The sequence below is a fragment of the Gavia stellata genome, chromosome 28 (assembly GCF_030936135.1).
Source record: "Gavia stellata isolate bGavSte3 chromosome 28, bGavSte3.hap2, whole genome shotgun sequence".
In the NCBI taxonomy this organism is placed as follows: domain Eukaryota; kingdom Metazoa; phylum Chordata; class Aves; order Gaviiformes; family Gaviidae; genus Gavia; species Gavia stellata.
In genome coordinates this window covers 7,658,273-7,678,186 of record NC_082621.1, presented here as the reverse complement: position 1 = coordinate 7,678,186, position 19,914 = coordinate 7,658,273, and the positions used below count along the sequence as shown (strand labels likewise).

The window sequence follows — 19,914 nt, the reverse complement described above, 5'->3', positions numbered from 1 at the left end:
CTCCAAATGGCTCAAAGGCTAGTATTATAGTGCAGAGAGATTTCTAAAACTACCTAGTTTGAGATATTGCATACATTTATGCAAATAACCATTTCTGCTTTCAGACCTACTTGCACTGACTTTCAGACATATCCCCTTCTGAAAGACTCGCTTTGAGTTGGCTACACCAGCACTACGCAGTAGCTGAGAACTTCACATTAAGTTACTGGGACCGTGTCCCATCACAAAACTATTGAGTGCTCTTTTCAGCTAGCATAAATGACAAGCCTTATTTGGCTTCACTAGAGTCATTCTTCTTGGCTGGGTACACTTCTCTAACTGTAGTTTCTCAAGACTAAGCTCTCAATCTGATTCTGCTTAACTCATGAATAATTAATTTAGGCAGGTAGACTCATTGCGTGATAGAGCACTGAGGGCAAATTTCTGTTCTTTGACCTTGCTCAGAGTTAAGTGCAAAGCTTTCAAGCAGCTAGGATTGTAAATTGCAGGTGAAGGCCATTTCCTAGCACTCGGTGATCTTTCTTACTCATTATGATTTTCTACTGAAAAATATAGGGAATAACCTCTTTGTGTTGCTAAAGAAAAGCTAACATAAACCCTCTCAACACGTCCCCTGTGAGCTCTTTTTATTTGCTCACAAAAGTCAGCCACTTCTCTTACAACATTAGTGTAGCATTTGCTTTATTGAGGTTTGAGTACTTAGAGTCTCATTTCTTTCTAAGTAATATTTGCATCATTAACGCCCAAGATATTTTACAAACAGTGCTGTCAAAAACAGTGGCCTAGAATTTATGACTCTCAGCAACAAATAAAAATCATGTTTTTAAGTTACAGTTTTCAGGGATTTTGCAGGAACTAATTTTATAAGTTATCCAAGAAGCAAACAAAAACATCAGATATAATAAATAAGAACAAAAAACCCTGAAGTACACAAGAACTCCAGTAGTGTTTCTAGACTACAATATATAGATGTCTGTATAGTTGTCTTCAAGTTTCAGTTTAAGATGAGTATGCCAGCAAAGATGGATTTACATAATAGAGCCTATAGAGTTATGCGTATTTCTCATATTTGAGAAGAAATAACCTATCTTTTAGGCAAAAAAATAAAAACAGGGAAAAAAAGTCAGAAATTCTTACACTGAGTAGGATTTAGTGTCAGATATGCTCCCTTGACAAAAATTAAGTCGGTATTTGCCACAAGTATTTTCACTACTATAGAACGCTTTGCAAAGACTCATTTGAGTTTTAAAAAAGCAAAAACCTCAGAGCAGACTCAAGCATCTAATTATTTTTTAATCTCATGCATGACTTCTAGTTTTTTCAAATTGCTGATGCACGGGAAAGAAGCATTGTAGGATTTTAATCCAAATTTTTCCCTTCTCAAATATAACCTCAAATCCTTCCCCAGAGAATAAACCATCCTGCACTGTGTTTCTGTCTATAAACAGGCAGTAGCTTTCAAACCCTTTGCAATGTAAGACTGGACTGGCAATCACAATCCGTTTGTCCACTCAGAAAGCAGGCCTGAATTTACAGAATGACATCAAACTGAGAGCACGTGATTTAGTAGCAAGGGTCTCAGCTGATACTGGCCTTGAAAGATAATACACGCAGCTGGCTAATTTAATTTAATTTTAATTTAAGTACATTTAAATGCACAGGGAATAATATGATCTATTTTGTGCATGTCCGTCTATTTACAGTGGTTTTTTCCAGTCTTTCTTACCTGGCTGCACTTTCTGTTCTGAATGTGACCTCTGGGAAGCTGCTTCATCACTGTATTAGACAATAGCTTTGAAAGAACTTACTGTAAGCAGGATTTTACTGATTATCTTCCTTTCACTTCACCAAACTGGCTGCTATAGTTGGCAGGGAAGTGCTTTGTGCTCCTGTCAATTTTTCCATGTTTGGGAATTTTAAAAGGCAGCAAGGCCCTTGGAAACACCATCCTCATATTTCTCTAGCTAAAAATGAGCAGCTTACCTGAATGCACTGATAGACGTATTCCACGCATGAATATGAACTTCTCAGTGATCATGTCCACAGCAGCTCACCCCTTTACAAAAACATGACTTCCACCCTCTCTTGAAATTTAAGGTATTTTCATTGCACATTATGAATTTTAACTATTCCTTGTCACATAGAAGTATTGGTAATGTTTATTTTAAAGCAAATTGACAATTATATGCAGGGATTAAATATTCAAAGCCATGAAAAAGCCATTAAAATGAACAGCATCTCAAAAAACAGCCATACCTTTGTCTGCTGAGAAAAGGTAACTGACACAATTACGAAGAAAGAAATAATTCTGCAGTGAGTCTTCTAAAATAACTGAATATGTGCGGATTTTCTTTAGAGCAAAAAGAACATTTATTCTAAAACTTTTACTTTTTTCATGAATGCTATCTTTTTTTCTGTGTCACACTTCATGGAGAAGAAAAACGTTTCAAATGGATATTCAGGATCAGCTGAAAAAAAATCTGGGCACCTCTTCCAGAATAATTTAGCCAATCAATTCCACTCCCGTCAAGCAGTCTTGAGCACGTTTGCTTGCAGCCAATGAAAGAACAAAAAGATTAGAACCAGTAGCTGATCAGATTTTTTCTTGGGTAGCAAACACAGCAGGGATTATGTTTTTACTCAGAGTTATAGTGGCTGAATTGAAGTGTGTACGTGGTTCCTGTGCAGCAGTAAGTTCCCTTCCAACTCCTAGCATCACAGTGTAACACCACTTGACAAAAAACCCCCTTCTTACCATGTCCAGATCAATTTTTATCTGTAAGTCAGCCATAGCACAATTTGCATTTGGAATTTTTCTTGGAGTGCCTTTCCCAGGTTCCAGAAGTACTGTACAATATAGTAAGGAAGGAGGGAAGGAAGTAAAGAAGGGAGAAAGGGAGGGAGGGAGGCAGGAATTACTATTGTTCAAATTATAAATTTAGTGGTGGGAAACCTTTGTGCCTGCCCATGAAAATATTATTTATATACAAAATTGTTAGCTTTCCAAGCTGCTCTGCATGTGCTGTCCCTACTAAAGTCCAAGATTTTCAACTAAAAGCTGGCTGAGACGTGGGGAGAAAAAACTGCCCAATTCATTATAGGATGAAAAGCAGTGGATCAAATCACTCAACAGTTTTAAACAGCTCACCCAGAGTTCCAAATACACAAAGTTGTTCAAGAAACAAAACCTCTCCCTCTGATGCTACATAGATGGAACAGAATTAAAAGCAAGAACAGACCAATTCTGCCTTTCTGTTTAAGTCATTCCATCCTCCTCCAAGTCCCTGCAGCATTTGGGTGTGTAAGAAGCTTTAAGGAATTTAATTTCTCTCTCCTATTTCACACATAGGGGACACCAAAGGATAAGTCATTTTGCCAGAGTCCTATAGCAAGTGACCATCTCTAAGGCCAGTCCTTTGACAACGGGTGTCCCCTTGATTGATGGTACCACTAAATGTGACTATGTCTGTTCAAGAGCACACCCCTCAGTATAGTCATTATTGTGACTGCAGTATACCTAATGAAGAGAAGGATTCCAATGTATGGCACCCTGAATTCCCAGTTCCATGAAATTAAAGAAGGATTATATACACAGGTTTGTGGCATGCAAAATTCCCGGCCAACAGCAGACTTACCTGTTTCCAGAAACAGCCAGGTCCATAGGCAGAACTTGATGGAACTGACATGGCTTGGTCTTTCCACAGTGAGAAACCCCTCTGCAGAGAACCTCACAGATCAAAGGAGCAGAGAGCCTCACTGGAAGAACACAGCTCCTGAGTGCATCTCATCTGTAGCCTTCCTAGATGCAACAACTTGCCCCACCATTTTTTTACCACAGGGCACCAGACACTTCGGCACATGGATTCACCCATCTTCTGATCAGCCTCTTCACCGCCTGAAGCCAGAAAGTTTGTACTGCATTCCTTGTTGTTGACTTCCTCCTTGATTAGCAAGACATCCATACCTTTGGAAGACCCTAGCCAGCTTAAGACATAACAGCTTTTCAGGGCACAAACACATCCCTTAATCCCAGCAAGACATCTTTCCTCCAGCTTTGGACATTCTGACCAGGGAGTTTCTTGAATAACTTACAGTTTAAAGCTCCCTTGGAAATACCAATGAATTTCAAAAGCAGTGCTGCAAGTGTTTCCTCTATTCCACTCCATTTCTTCTGTTCCAAATCAACTTACAACTCTACAACTGTTTTAGCTTGTGTCTTCCAATAAAGCTTCTTGGAATCTCAGTTCAGCTATTCATCTTCTTTCACCCGTGCCTTTCTGGCACTGGACTTTCTAAAGCCTCTCTATCACATAGCAAGGGTTTTCATCTGCACCTGCTGGCAAGGCAAGAATGCAAACAAAAAGCAAAGAAGTTTAATTTGTGGCATGTGCAGAGACAACACTTATTATGGGGTTTGGGTGTTTGGTTTATTTTTTCCATTTGACCTATTTACTGGATTTCATCAAATCGAAAATGTTGAGAGAACAATAAACGCTTTGACCAGCAGGTTGCAGGAGAGATCAAGGAAAGAAATTCAGTTTACATCAATGTATCTAATTTTGTCAGGACCTTTTTAGTATTTTGGGGAAACAGAACAGAGAGGTCAGATTATGCCCAGCAGAATGCAGAAATATCTTTATTAGACTGTATTTTTAATGCTGTATAAGACAACACAAGGACTCAGCTGTACAGAAAGATATTTAATATTTGCCATTCTCATGCCGTTTGGTATTGTTTAAAGTAATAACAAGAAAACAATGAGTTTATCTTCTTAAAAATATCTGTAAAAGGTTATATGACCAGCAAGTGCAATAAACCTGGGGGTGTTGATCGACAGCCGGCTGAATATGAGCCAGCAGTGTGCCCAGGTGGCCAAGAAGGCCAACGGCATCCTGGCCTGTATCAGAAACAGTCTGGCCAGCAGGAGTAGGGAAGTGATTGTGCCTCTGTACTGGGCGCTGGTGAGGCCGCACCTCGAATGCTGTGTTCAGTTTTGGGCCCCTCACTACAAGAAGGACATTGAGGTGCTGGAGTGTGTCCAGAGAAGGGCAACGAAGCTGGTAAGGGGTCTGGAGCACAAGTCTGGTGAGGAGCGGCTGAGGGAACTGGGGTTGTTCAGCCTGGAGAAGAGGAGGCTGAGGGGAGACCTTATTGCTCTCTACCTGAAAGGGGGTTGCAGAGAGGTGGGTGTTGGTCTCTTCTCCCAAGTGACGAGTGATAGGACAAGAGGAAACATCCTCAAGTTGCACCAGGGGAGGTTTAGGCTGGATATTAGGAAAAATTTCTTTACTGAGAGAGTGGTGAAACACTGGAATAAGCTGCCCAGGGAAGCGGTGGAGTCACCCTCCCTGGAGGTGTTCAAGGAACGTGTGGATGAGGCATTGTGGGACATGGTTTAAAGGGCATGGTGGTGTTAGTTGATGGTTGGACTTGATGATCTTACAGGTCTTTTCCAACCTTAGTGATTCTGTGATTCTGTGATCCTGTAAATCCTGGTTTACCATCTCAATTATAAAGTTTAAATTGAAAAGAATATGCTGATGGAATCTGATTTAAAAAAAACTAGAATTTTTTCACCTCATATCACATATTTTTATTATTTTTACCAAGCTAAAACTCCAAGAAATTTTGGGTTTTGCTTTGAGTATGCTTTTAAGTATACGTATGCTCTTCATTCCAAATGCAACCCTTGCACAAGAGGATACAAGCGCATGCAACAGTAATCACAGACATAGCTCTTACACCCAGCTGGGTTTTAGGGTAGTAAGAAATAAGCATCACTAGCTGCATTACATCCAGACCCATTTTAAGAGCAACGTACAGTAAACTTCCACAGTGTCCTTTGGCGAGAAAGTACTAAATAAACCCCAAGTCAGATTGATGTGCTCTGCACATAAGCAGCTTAAAATCTTGAGGGTGAGGAAGTATTCTAGCCCTAGAAGACAGTGGGGCATCACATGAAAAAAAGTAAGAAACAAAGTTTTCTGCAAGGGTAAGACTGGGGCTTTGATACGTGCATGTTCATGGGGCTGAGTTGGAAAGGCGTTCAGAGAGGTGTTCCTTTTTTTTTTTTTTTTTTTTTTTACAGGTGGTTGGAGTAAGTATTTGTTTGTGTTGTAACAGTTTGCCAGAGGATACAAAATCCTGTGCAAAGGTTGAGGCTGGTCTAAGCACTTTTCTCTGGCAGTCTACCTACAGAGATGTTGATACTGTCCCCAAACTTCTCCCTTTCTGTGACATTCTTATTGGCTCTGAGAAAGGCAAGGCACAAAAGGAATGAGACTGGGAGTCCTGCCTTGTGCTGCCAGAGCCTTTCTGGCTATGAAGCTTTACCGTCCTTTGTGTCTTGTGGGAGGCTGGGCACTGAAACCTTAGAGATATTTAATCTTGCTTGAGGCGTTCCCACACATTTCTGCAGAAGCAAGCAATGTATAAGCTGGAAGCACAAACACTCTTCTCCCCATATATAAATAAAAATATGAAAGAAAACGCAATATAATCTCCCTGCTATTCAGTTTTCCTTGTTCTTCATGATGCTTTTCCATTTAACCTTTTGGAAAGATGTTTATTCACTTCGGGTGCTTTTAATGTTCTCTGCCACAGGAGGGAGCTATCACCACTTCGACTTGCTCAGCAAGAAGAGCCACACAGGTGTTAGACAGCATACTCTATCTGTGAGGCCCACCAAGGGGAAATAAGATTAAGCTTGATTTGCTGGAGGTGAACATTTGCCTGAAAGTACTTAAAATGTTTTATTTAAGTTCACGTTGTGGGTGGCATGTGTCCTTTTATAATGAGAAGACACAGTACGTACTGTGACCTGCTGGCAGCAAAAGGGCTGAGGCTGAGAAGCTGTTTGCAGGTGGAATCTTTTGACAGTCAAGTCTCAAAGCTCCTGGTTGCTACAGCAGTTTCACCCTCTGTAAAACCAGAAGAGTTTGCAAAAATGCATGGCATGCAACACCTTACTTTGATCAGAGTGATGAGTGAAGCTCTTGTATCTGAATGATTGTAGGTATCGCTAGACAGTAGAAATGCAGACGTTGCACCTTTTGAGTCATATGGGGCTCTGTGAACTTCTCTGCATTCCCATCCTGCTATAGCATGCAATTAAAGATAACTAGCTTCTTGGAAGCAGTTGCAACTTGGAGGAGAAGCTATCAAAATGACAAGCAGCAGATCCCCAATAGAAAGGTGAAGATGTAAATTTTGCATACAGTGAGCTGTAAACTTTTGCCAGGGAATGCCCATGAGGCTCAGTCGCAGTCAGAAAAGAATTGCAGACTTAAACTGGGAGAAAACATTGTTAGCAATAGGGATTTAATGCTTCATACAGTTCAAAAAGACCTGAAGCCTCCCTGACCCAGGATGTGAGCTGTGGACTACCAATGGGTAAAAAGACAGCTAAGTATACCATATGTATCTTGCTAAGTCAAAATAAGAAAACAATGCAAAAAAGAATTAAAATAGATTAGAGCAGAACAGCCATAAAATTGTACCAAGCAGAAACAAAATTTGTAAATTTCCTGATGCTGACAAAATTGAACAGTACTTGAAGTACTACTGAGAAAGGAATGTAAAACAGCTCCTCTTATCTAAAACATGATATTCTCTTTAAGCAGCATGCAGCTGAAGAGATTTTCAGGAGTTTGCAGTAGTTTAGATTTTCACTTGAAAACTACGCATCATCATCATCATCATCATTTTAATGAACTCTTCCACAGAAAAGTAAAGTAGCTTTCTGAACAGCTAGGCTATAGAAGTTATTCTACAGTTAAAATAAATCTAACAGGGAAGTGACCATGATGATGTCTAGACAAAAATGAAAGTCCTTGAAATGTAATAAAAAAATACAATGCAAGCCTATACAACCATTTGAAACCTGCAACAAAATGACTTAAATATACAGAAAGCTGTCATATGACATAATTTGATTAAGTATTGTAAATATTGCCATTTTGTGTAAATGAAAGTGCTGATGGTGAAATTGGTTCCTTAAACTCTTTATTCAAAATGGGATTGTATTGCAGCAGGTGTAGTAAGACTTAGAAATACTCAGGAAAACTAAAGCAATAAAACTCTGTATTAGTAAAAGAAGCCATATTTTCTTCCACATACTTTGTAGGGAAGGGTGCACTATATGCTCTCCCCCCGAACCACCCCTGACTTACTTGTTGGAATCCTTTAAAGAGCAGAGCTGAATTATTCAACATGTTGGGGCAAGTATTCTCAAAAGTTTGCGATTACTGATTCTGATGCTGGACTCCCTGAGGATGCCAAGGATCTTGAACTTAAATCTACCAAGGGCTTTAGCTGCCCCATTACACCAGACCTCGAGGGCATTTTAGGCTCTTCACTCCTTTTCACATCTTATGGATGAACATCTAGGATCAACAAGGTACACCGAAGGAAGTGTCCTCTTCCAAGATGCCAAACTAGATACAGACACTGTATGCCTTCCGTGTCACTCTAGACATCTGCGGCAGTCCTGCAGCACCAGCTGCAATGCTAAAAGGGCACAGTCCCCCAAAGAAGCTGTCACTCATCTGTTGTATCTTCTCTTTGCATCTGGTTTGGACTCCTGGGGACTTTCTATGCTGAAATTTCAGCTGTTTTCTAAAAATGCCATCCTGCCTCTTGGTATTTGAAACTAGGAGGCAGAGGGAGAAGTGCAGGCAACCAGCTTGCTTTGGATGAGAATAATAAGCACATGAACATCAGACTTTTCCCTGCCTTTTGCTAGAGAAAAAAAGCTGCAACTTGTTCTGCAGGTGGCAGGCAAGAGGTTTCAAAAAGCAATGTAACAGGGAAGGGAAGAAAAAAAATCCCTTGCTGACACATAGCAGAGGAGGAGGGAAGACACCTTTGAGTAATCATGCTGAGCAAATTGTGCAGAATTTCACTCCTGAAGGACTTGCCTTGTTGATTCTCATTGCTTGGGTGATAATTAGTACTCTTGAACTTATCTAGAAAGCCATGCACTTTGTCATTTTCACTGCAATAAATGTCTATAGCTTCTAGTAGACTTCAATTATAGCTTTAGGGATTATGGGCATGCTGTTGACTGGTATGTACCAGATGAACATCATCTTTTATGACTTGAGTTTGTTAGATCTGCATTAAAAGGGGAAAGGGTGTGAATCAGAAACTGCAAACAAACAAACCTACAACACAACAGCAATTGCACAGAAGAGGTGAGGAGATACTCACAATGAACAACTGCAAGGCATTGAGAGTCCTAGTCTGACACACGCATGACCTTTACCTACAAAGAGAAAAATTTCCTAGCCCCCTGAGGCAGGTACATTTATTGTGTGACTTAGCCTGCCCCAGACCTGCTTGACAGATCCATAGAACCTGAGGTGAGAGTGGAGAGGAATGCATCATTGCGAAGAGCCATGAGTATTAACGTCAAGGAAAGAGAGAAGTCCACAGGCCCTGCAGCTCGGATATACGCACTTGCATATGAAGGGAGATGTTCACATCAGCTGTTTGCAGGCTCTGACACTGAGTGGAGAGAGAATACTGTTTGGAGGGACTTGAGAGCAAGCTTCTACTTCAGGTGAATGGATCTCTGGAGGTGGTTCTTCTTCTGAAAACAACAACAGGGTTGGGAGCCGTTTCTTAACCCTAGGCCAGACTTAGGCTTGAAGAATACTCCCTTAGACAAAAACTGTGTAGTCAGATGGGCAGGAGGGAAAGGTCAAACCACAGTCATTACTAGTGATTTCAGAACCATTTTCTGTGCTGTAAAAATGTGCATTTATACCTTTGAATAACTACTAGCCTTAAACTGGACAGATCTTATTTTCCCATATGCAGATCCATGAGAAAACGAAGTTGATGGATACCAGAGGCATATGGTGTAATACGGTGTCCTTGGTGTAGCAGTAGCAGTACTGCTTTTTGTCATCATGTCAAGAGACCTTGAAGCCTCAATATTTTTCTATGCTTCAAAGGTACCCCACCTATTTGTCTACCTAATAAGACATTGCTCACCTGACATTGTCTTCAAGAAATTTCAGACTGTGTTCAGGCTCTGTAAGCTTGAATTGCCACATTAGCTGAGTTTCTGCTGACTGTCGGCAACATCTCCCCCAGGCTTGCTCAGAATGGACTTCACTCATGAGCAGTGGGCTGCAACTCCCTACAGTCTACCTCACACCAGCAATATTGAAACTGTTTGAGGTTCAGTTCTCCTCTCTCTCTCATTATGAGAGATGGCAAAGAAAAGCATTCAAGCCCCTGTGCTAAGTGTTACTGCTATCACCGTCTTCTCAAGTCCCATACTGCATTTGTCTTTTGTTGAGTTTCTTATGACTTACTTATCTTCCTGTGCTTTATTTGACTGTGTTAGTGCTCCTGACCACTCTGCCTACAGCTATAGAGAAAGATAAGCTGCTTTTTTCCTCACTGAATTGCACTGTTAATGTGTAATTTATGTCTCCTACCAAAATAATTATACTCCTAATCTGGGCTTTCTTTGAAATTTCCAGGCAAACGTTTTGTGTAGGACAAAGATATCACAGAAATATAGAATGATTGAGGTTGGAAGGGACCTCTGGAGGTCATCTGGTCTCCCCTGCTCAAGCAGGACTATCTAGAGCTGTTTGCTGAGGACCATGTCCAAATGGCTTTGAATACCTCCAGGGGCAGTGACTCCACTCCTAGAGATATTCAAAGGCCATCTGAACACAATCAAATATGGCCACGATTAAATCTGTAGGAGAATATAGATAGTACTGTTAAAATGTTTTGTACTAAAGAGTTCTGCTTATCATCATCCTCAATTATTCTGGTATCACTGGATCTCTCACAGGACAATGTGGTTTTTCCTATATAGGGATAATTCTAAATCCCAAGGTGCTGATGTTAACAGTGGATATTTTACTGTGGAGCACAGTTTCTCTACAAAAACTTTCCCTTAGCTCATATCAGCTGGGAAAGCTGCAGACTCTGCCCTCTTCTGTGGAATTAATCACACCAAGACAATCTTACTATTGGGCTGTTTAAAAGCTCCCTGTTACGGATTTTCTTCTGCAAACAGTGATATTCTCCTGTTTTCTTAAGCTGCATGTTCTGCATTGGCTCAAAATTACAGACTTGCAACTGTAAAGTGAAAAGCCACTGCTAGTGGGAGGCAATCTGGAAGTCACAATGGCAGAAAATAGGACAGAGGGGCTACAGGCTCTTTCCTAACTCGAACTAAAATAATTAGACCTAGACAGCTCCTGATAGGGGAAATGGTTCAAAAACAATTCAGCACTATCTGTCTAGAAGTTTAAGAGCTGGAAAGGGGATGTGTGTCTGCACATGTGTCTGTTTCTTCCAGCTGGATCTTGTGATCTAACATGGTATTGTCTTTCCCATTAACCTCCCTTCTCTAGACATTGGCTGCCTAGGTGCCAAAGTTCCTCACTAGGTACAGATAGCTCTCTCCTCCCCAAGGGGGTATTTATGCAGTTCGTTCCCTCTTCCTCTCTTATCCCCAGTTAGTCTAAGCCAGCACAGGCTGCTTTTTGCCACAGAAAGCTAATCCTTTCCTCCCCAAAGAAGGCCAGACACAGCCAACAAAATAGTTTTCTCCAGATAAAGTGAGAAAAATAGACTGCACCTAGTTTGGCTACAGTATGAGGATGCCTGGGCTGTCTTCAGTATCCGTCCTTTGCATCATGTCTCAGAAACATTATTTTGGCCAGCTGTGACACAGCCCTCTTATTTCACATACTCTGGCCTGAGATAAAGTCTTAGAGGAGCCACAGGTCTGGTGACCAGGCTAGTCCACTCCAAGGGGTCTAATTCTGCTCACTGTGGGTGAGTGATAGACTGTGGTAAGAGACTGATGGATGGATATTCCCTCCTTCTCATGATCCACAGAGCTGAAGACTTTGAACCATCTTCTCAAAGACAGCAGTTTCTCTTTTTTTTGACTGAGACCTAGATAACAGAGACTTGGGTGACTGACATTTTGGGGGGTTAGTGAGGGCATAGATGTTGCCACAACGACCAGTTTCCCAGTGGTGCACAGGGAGGTCTGAAAAACCTGACCATGGAGGTATCACTCAGGTCATGAATCTCTTTGTGATGGAAATGAGGGCTCTGGTGTCCTACACCTATGTGGATGGGTGTTTGAAACAGTAGAGATTGATGTCTTTATGTGGCTGATAAATTTCTGTACGCGTCAATGCTATATCCCTCAGGAGTCACACATTTGTAGATCCCTCTTCTTCTTGTGCAGTGTTGCAGGATTTTAATCCTGCCAAAGCTCTCAGGCACAACCAAGGATTGCTCAGGAACATGGCGTTCCTTGATCTGCATGGAAACACAGAAATGGTACTCCCAGTCTCAGTCTTGCCTGAGAGATTGGGAAAAGGGGTGGAGTGCAAGACAAAAAGGTTGAGGGCATCATCAGAAAATCAGGATAAAAATACTAGTGAACAGCTCCCCCTGATTTACATTATGGCCGTAGAATGCACTAAAAAGGCATTTTACTGTTTTTGGATTTGCCATGCAAATTTCACTTATCTTCCGCATAGGGTGAGGGTCTTCCTCTAGGTGTCTGCAGGGTCTGAGGGACTAACCTGACAAAGCTTTATTAAACAGACCTTACTATGCACTCTGTGGAGGCTGTCTTGAAGCCAGCAGTAACTCATCAGTATGTGAAAAACCTTATTTACCCTTCAGGATGTGGTTAACTTGTTTTTCAAAGCAAGGGGGAGTTAATCTTGCATGGTGTAACTTAGTCATAAATGTTGACCACAGCATCCTGCTTCTTGCTTGTGAGAGAAAGATGAGTTGGGGAATAAGTGCGTTGGGGTCTTTTTGACTAATAACCAAGTTGTTATGGAAACTATCACTCCATCAAACCACCGTACATTATTTCCTGTTGGCCTCGTCCTAGTATCAATGAGTGGAAAAAACCAGCATGTTTTCTTCTCTTCTGGTATGTGTGTTTTCCTTCCTCATGTTCATATCAAGCTGTCTCTTAATGGATTTCTCCTTAGACACGTGTCTCTTTTTTGTGTGATCCAAAATATCTTGCTGAGGTCTCTTCAAAGTGCTCTGAAAGATCAGACCTCATTTGAATCTTCTAAGTCTAGAATTCATGGCCCTACTGAAGCTTTTTAATGTGCCAAAGAGAGTCTCCACTTCCCTGTACAAAGTCTAGACAAGACAAATTCAGCCAACAGGAAATCTAGGTTATCAAAGCTGTATTTCTAATCTCACTGGTCATTAGGACACTTGGATTTCAGCAATCTCCATCCCAAATTCAGAAGAAAGAGCGCAGAACAAACCACAGCATTTTGGCTTAGTAAAACTTTATTTCGGTCACTATTACAGTAACCTGAAATGCAGGTGCCATCCATACACTTTGCAGAAGAAATACAAGTTCAATAAAGCAAATGCAAATAAAAATGTTTTTATGGTAGAACATTATCTGGCTGAAGTGAATCACTTCGGATCCAACACAGGTCTTCTCATCTACACTAGAAAATGATAGTTATTAAAGCTATCTAAAAAACATTAAAGCTATAAAGAGCATCTACTGTGCCTGAATTCTCTAAGCAGTAATACATCAGTTCTACGGACAGTAATGCAATATGCCAGTAACAGATGATTTAAAAGGGTCATATATCTATAGTGAGGTTTGGATTTTCAAGAACTACTGAAGCAGGTTGGATGCTTCTGTGCAAAGGCTAGAAGAGTGGGGAGATCAATTTCTACTTAGCAGGGGGATGAGGGGAAACATGCTCTCCTCAGTTGACAGGAAAAAAGAAATGGCAAAAGCAGTTACAACTCTTACTACATAAACTAGCTAGGCAGGATTCAACAGTATAAAATGTCTTAAGGGGAAGGTGCTGTGTTGTGTTCTGGATGGTTATTGTCAGCAGATTTGACACTGGCTGTTCCACCCGTTGTGCTGCTGGTACACGCTCTCTCCTGCTGTTCTTCAGATTGCTGTTGCCTTCCATCCCCACTGCCTGGAAGAGCAAAGTGTGTTTCAACTACATTTAATGCAATTGGGCCTGTGTGTCACTGTTTGATCTGTCAGATCGAGACAGGTAGACTCACAAAACTTAGGCTGGACTATCTTCTGTGCCTCTTCGGATACCTTCATTTAAAAATCCTCCCCCCTCCTCTCTTTCCTCCCACTACTTCACATGTTCGTGTTTTGGGAGCCTTGTTTTGACTCCTTATTTGTCTTGATTTTTCTCCAGGCTTTGTGCTCTGTCACTTGAAATAGTCAATGAGATATCTCTCAGGTACTTCTGGCAACACCTAAGTAGCTCTGGTAAAACAAGTTTGCTGCAAAGAAAATCTGGGGACCAGCCACCAAGAACAGAGCTTTGGATGCAGAAAGGGACTGTTTTCGTTGTGGTTTGGGGGAGGAGGGTGGGGGGGTGGTGCTGGTTGGTTTTTTGCTGTGGTTTGGTTTGGGTTTTTTTGGGGGGGTGTGGTGGTGGGGTTTTTTTGTTTGCTTTTTTCCCCAGAAACCTACAAGAGTTATAACAGAAACAGGAGCAACTGAACAGGTATCATTCCTTGTGAGGTTAGAGAAGTACACAAAGACAAGCAGTCATTCCTGGCATGTGCTTCCAGTATTTCTACAGATCAAGCTATGTGCTTCCTTACCTCAGAAAAGAAACAGTTTGATACTCATGAGTGTATTGAAGGCAATACTTTTTGCCAGCAGGACTCTCAAACCCAACACAGTCATAGACAGCATGTTCGCTTTCTCCACTTTGGTATCTGCTTAGTGAGAGAGAAAAAATGGGAGAGCTCATGGTCTAGATTCAGATATTGTGATATTGGCAGAAAGCAGAAAAAACCACAGGTAATAGTTTCAGGGAAAGAAGCAGCAGCAAAGGAAAAGATGATAGAGAAACATGGCAACAACAGGGGAGGAGGATGTCTGTCTAGGTTGGATTTTGCTTCCTGTTGCTTGTCTGTTACTAAACTAGCTACCTAGAAAAAGCAGGTTGTGTTTGATGAATATGTTGTATTCTGATTCCTCTACCCCTGGGAAAATACATTTCCATGCATTTATCCCTAATATAGTAATGTAACTTCACAATCTATTTAGGTAACTAACCTTGTGCAGAGGTGTCTGTGGTGTTGCAAACCTTCCCTGTAACTGGTTCTTCAGCCTCCTTTTCTGTAGCATGATAAAGAAAAAGCATTACAAACTATGTCCAAATTTTAAAAAGGATTAATAAAAACATTCATATAACCCTTCCCGTAGGAACGTGTGGGCAGTACAGTCCGAGGCTCAGAGGAGTGGTCGCTAATTCTAACATTAACTTGAGGAGAAAATTTCTCCATGCAGTTGCACGAAACGAAAGCATTCCTGAGTTCTTCTGGTTTTGCTATTTGAATGAGCTTCATCATGACAAAAACAATTCCTCAAAGTGGTTTAGGGGAAAAAAACCCACACCATCACTTTAACTTTTTGTTGTTTTTAGAAAGGCTATTTCAGGCTGTGCTCTAGGAGATTTGCTGCTATGTGGTAAAGTATTTACTGATAAGTAAATGTACATTTAAAAAAAAGATTGTGTCTCTTTTTTACCCCAAAAAGAGTAACTCCAAGTTGTTGAACAGTTAAGACCATTTATTTTAGATGCTTTTAAATATCTTTCAGCTCTACCTGCTTACGTACCAGATGTTTCCCCCATTTCTGCTGCTTACCTAGGAGCAGGAGAAATAGCAAGTACCCTTAGCAGGAGAAATAGCAAGTACTGGAAGACACTGCCGCCAGAAACACGTTGCAGCTGTACCACAAAATTGTACCTGTCAATGTTGTGTTGGCTTTAATAGTCCTGCCATCGAATTTGGCCGTGCAGGTCACCTCTGTGCCTTTTGTCACACTGACTGCCTTAATAGTATCATACAACCCCTTTGATGTCAAAATGGATGCACTCTGTTCATATATGACTTCATTAGAGGACATCTCCAAGCTGATGCTCTTTGTGGAGAAATTCCTTGCCAAACAAGCTGCTGTCCCAATGCTGCCACCTTCTTCCAGTTTCTTTGATTTCATCACAATGACTTCTGGGACAGAACTGGTTTGAATGTCTGTAAAAAAAAAACATTGTTTGGGCATGATTTGATTTTATTGCAAGCTTGCCTGAGTGCTAAGTCACCTAAAGTTCATATATACTCCAGCTGAGACTAATTCCTAGCATTATCAATGAGTAACTGCCTTGTCTTTATTTCTTGCTGCAGATTCCAAAAGATCAGATCAAAGACAGAAAGGCTGTATGAGAGCAGGTTTTTTATAGGAGCTTTAACTCCACAGGATTTTAAGCTTCCTTTTGCCCAAGCTTGTGCGTATATGTGAATTCTTTATTTTATAAGTAAGGGACCTGCAAATGAGAAGAGCACTTTTATGCCTGCCACTCCAAGAGTCAAAATATTCTGTTTTCTCAACAATTTAATTCCTAAAAATAACACTTCTATCAAGGGCTGTCTTGCATATTCATGAGACATGAGGGAACAATTGTTTTTCCTTTACTCTCCTTCCCCTCCCCCAGATCTTCTTCTGATGTGGCGAAAAGGTCCAACCATAGCAGGAGTGGTGGGGCAAAGAGAAGTCAGTTTGTTGCTTCACTGTTGTGCAAGGTTACTCCAACAAATGACATTACTTGCAGAAATGAAGTACTGCTGTTGGAGTCAGGGACAGGGTTGATCTTTTCAATAACAAATGCTCAGATGCAGGAAGGATTTTTGTCTCTAAGATGGGAAAGTAAGAGAGAAGCAACCAGAAGTCTGTGAATTGCATATCTCCTCTTCTCCAGGAGTTTCTGATAAGGTCAAGAACTTTCAATTGTGGGGGAGGTTTTCCCCGCTAGACATTGCACATGGTGTAAGACATTCCAACGCAGTCTGGAGACAATGAAAAGAGAATAGGATTGGTACTGGGTTCAACAAAAATTCTTGTGCCAGTTCCAAAAAGTGTGACCTTTTTCATCCATGTGCTGTGCCGTATTGTTAGTCCCACAGCTCCAGGGGCAGTCGGAAGTATAACGCAGAATTTGTATAATAAACTGATTTGAACGGAGGAACACCCCGAGGCCTATGAACTTGATGTCCATGGACAAATCTTACAATCTTCCTTAGATCAGTGTATTAACCTTCAGTGGTAGTTCTTTAGGGTCAAGATACCAACAAACATCAAGGCATGAAAAACGTGCCCCAGAACTGGAATTTGGAAAGAACCTACAAGATGCTGACAAGTTTTCACAGGATTTGGTATCCTTGCTCTCTCACGCATTTTTCAGAAGAGTTACTCTGAAATTTTCAGATGTATTTTTTCTGTTTTGAAATAATTCCAAGCAACATACGTGAATGACAAAGGCTTGACAACTGCAAAAGCCTGAATTTCAACTATATAGCAGCAGCCTTCTCTAAGAATTTCTTATAAGACATACAAGTAATGAAGTAAGATTGCTTAAACTAGAAGGGGATGTCTTTTCAGGAAATGGTTGGTCTCAAAATAATTTAGTAGCCAACAATCACTATGATATCATGATTTTTTTAAAAATAAAGTATTTTGCCCTCAGGTCATAGGTGGAGAAACTAGGGTGATTCCACATACCAATGTGGAAGATTAGCAACATAAATTATAATAAAAACATGAAACTGAAGGGAATCGTCTAGTATGCTTCCTTGCCAAAAAGGGCTCAGCTTAGGAAAGGCTATGAGACATATCAAAAATTTACATGTCCAATTTGACAGGAGCATCCTGATGGGTCACTTTGGTAAAGAGAGGTGCATTAGGCCTCGAATTGTGCACAGCATCTGCCTTGCAGTCTGGTCAAGAGGCCACTCAGGTCTAACATTTTGTTCATCACAGGGTATTTTTTCAAGATATGTTCAAGGGGCTCTGATTGTACTCTCTTTCCCCCACCACCCTCACCCCAAAACTGAGGAACTGAGGTGAAAGCCAAACAGTACTCTAACATGACTTCATGGGTTGGCTCTACTCATAAAACAGGCACAACTCCGTGCCTGTCAATACCTACAGCAAACGGATACCAAACAGGAGTCAAACGTTCATTGACTTCACTTGACCTATACAGTTTAACTCAAACTCTGAACTGTTTAGTAAGATTAAATTAGTACAGAAATGTTACATAAGATTCCATTTAATGCTTTTGTATATTATCCTTCTCTCCCCTCAGTGCTGTCTTTCTAACTGACAGAATAGAATTTCTTAGGAACTTAAATGTCAATCTCCACAGGAACTTCAGTTCCCTTCAGACTGCCCAAGCACAGCTTTGAAACCTAACAATGACTACGAAAAGCTTATTACGGTGCCTCAATAAGTGGACAGATGTTAGGTCCCAAAGGAATTCAGCATGATAGCAGCCAGGACTCACCCTGGTGGAGCCCAAATTCTCTGGCAACTCCCAAGAAGCGTGATCAGCATGGGGGTTTTTATACTTAAATTGCCTAATTGCGTACCAAAAGGTTATGCATGGAAAAGAAAGCCTAAAGTCTAATTAGTGACTTTAAAGCATGGGGGAGTGGCTGCCTGAATTTTAAGAGGAAGATAAGGAAAAAAAAGTGAAAATCCAAGCAGTAACAACTCAGAAAAGGTTAATGCATAAAGAATACCTACTAGGCTCCACGGTCAGTTGAGTCCCCTTCCCAAAGACAAGAGCAGCAGTCACACACAGTTAAAATGGGTAAATCTAAAAAAGGCTCATTTTGCTATTCCTCCTACATACATTTCCTTTCCAGGTGCTGTAACATGGTTTTGCCAGATCCTGTTAGTCCTGTGCACTCTTTGTTATCTGAGAAGATCTTTAGAGGCTTTTCATGTTTTCGGATCTCCAGTATTTCCAAACAGCCAGTATACTAGCAAGCTGCTTCTCTGGCATAACTCACTGGGTAAAAACCTCAGCAAGAACAAATGTACACTGTGCAATTGTAGTTAATAAAGCAGAATTATTTCTTTATCAGACCCCAGAAGCCTCAACTGAGTCCCACTATTTTGCATTACCTGAAAATACAGCCATGAATTCCTACCACTGCTTGCTTTGAGGAGGGGTTTTTATATTACATTCTGGCAGTAGCATTTTATTAGCACAAAAAGTTGTACGCTTTTTTCCTTCTAATCTTTCAAACTCATGGGAAGAGCTATATATTCAGTAATGTTATGGGCCTTAGCTTTCTTAATGAAAGTTCTATCTGGAATAAACAAAACCAAATCAAAACAAAAACCTCATCTGTCCCTCAAGAGGAGAATACGTCTTGAATATCCTATAGTGACTACCAATGCATGTTTTCGATGTCATTTTGTGTTTGGGGATTCTCAAAAGAATCAGATGATAAAGTATGTCTGTTCTTAAAATGACTATGAGTATCTCCAAAGAAATCCAAATTTAGCAACAAAAGATTGCGCAAATTATGGAAATTTTGGCTTCAGCTTCTTAGGTATTTCAACAGACACCGAGTGACTTAGATGCTTAAGGCCTATTATCTTTTACTGTCAAACATAATCCTAAAGTCTCTGTGCATCTTTGAAAAATGTCATCCTATCTTTAGCTAGAAAAAGAGAAATCATTGAAGAGCATGGAAACCTCACTCAGCTGAAGTTTCAGGTAATTCTGCATCAGGATGTCAGAGAGGCTAGATAGGCACAAAAAACAGTGAAAGAATTATTTAAAGCATTTCAGGGTTGAGGAGAAGACAAGGCTAACACTTTTCTTTTGTCAAATGAATTGTTCTCTAACTCAAATTGTGGGAAACTCAGTGAAGATGTTTTAGAAATTTGAGTAATGATGTACTGTAAAAGTTTGCTTAAACCAAGAATATCTTGTTGCAGTCAATGAGGCACATCCTACCTTCAGATGATTAGAAAAAAATCTTTTCTTGTCAGCAGAAGAACCAACATGCTAAACTTTTTAA

The 19,914-nt window shown here is 40.6% G+C and overlaps 2 protein-coding genes across 2 annotated transcripts in view; both read right to left on the bottom strand.

The window, feature by feature from the left end:
* Positions 1-19,914, bottom strand: part of LOC104259541 (T cell receptor alpha chain MC.7.G5-like) — a gene marked incomplete at its 5' end in the record, with an annotated part of 298,870 nt that overhangs the window by 130,012 nt on the left and 148,944 nt on the right. The window lies entirely within an intron of this gene.
* LOC132319505 (Ig heavy chain Mem5-like) overlaps positions 13,961-19,914 on the bottom strand; it is a 33,870-nt gene continuing 27,916 nt past the window's right edge. Inside the window, exons 5-8 of the mRNA XM_059830465.1 lie at positions 15,790-16,074; positions 15,095-15,157; positions 14,635-14,751; positions 13,961-13,982 (exon numbers count right to left, since the gene is read on the bottom strand). Of these exons, the coding sequence (XP_059686448.1) occupies positions 14,636-14,751; positions 15,095-15,157; positions 15,790-16,074 (464 nt within the window). The 3' untranslated portion in view covers positions 13,961-13,982; position 14,635. The remainder of the gene's footprint in view (positions 13,983-14,634; positions 14,752-15,094; positions 15,158-15,789; positions 16,075-19,914) is intronic.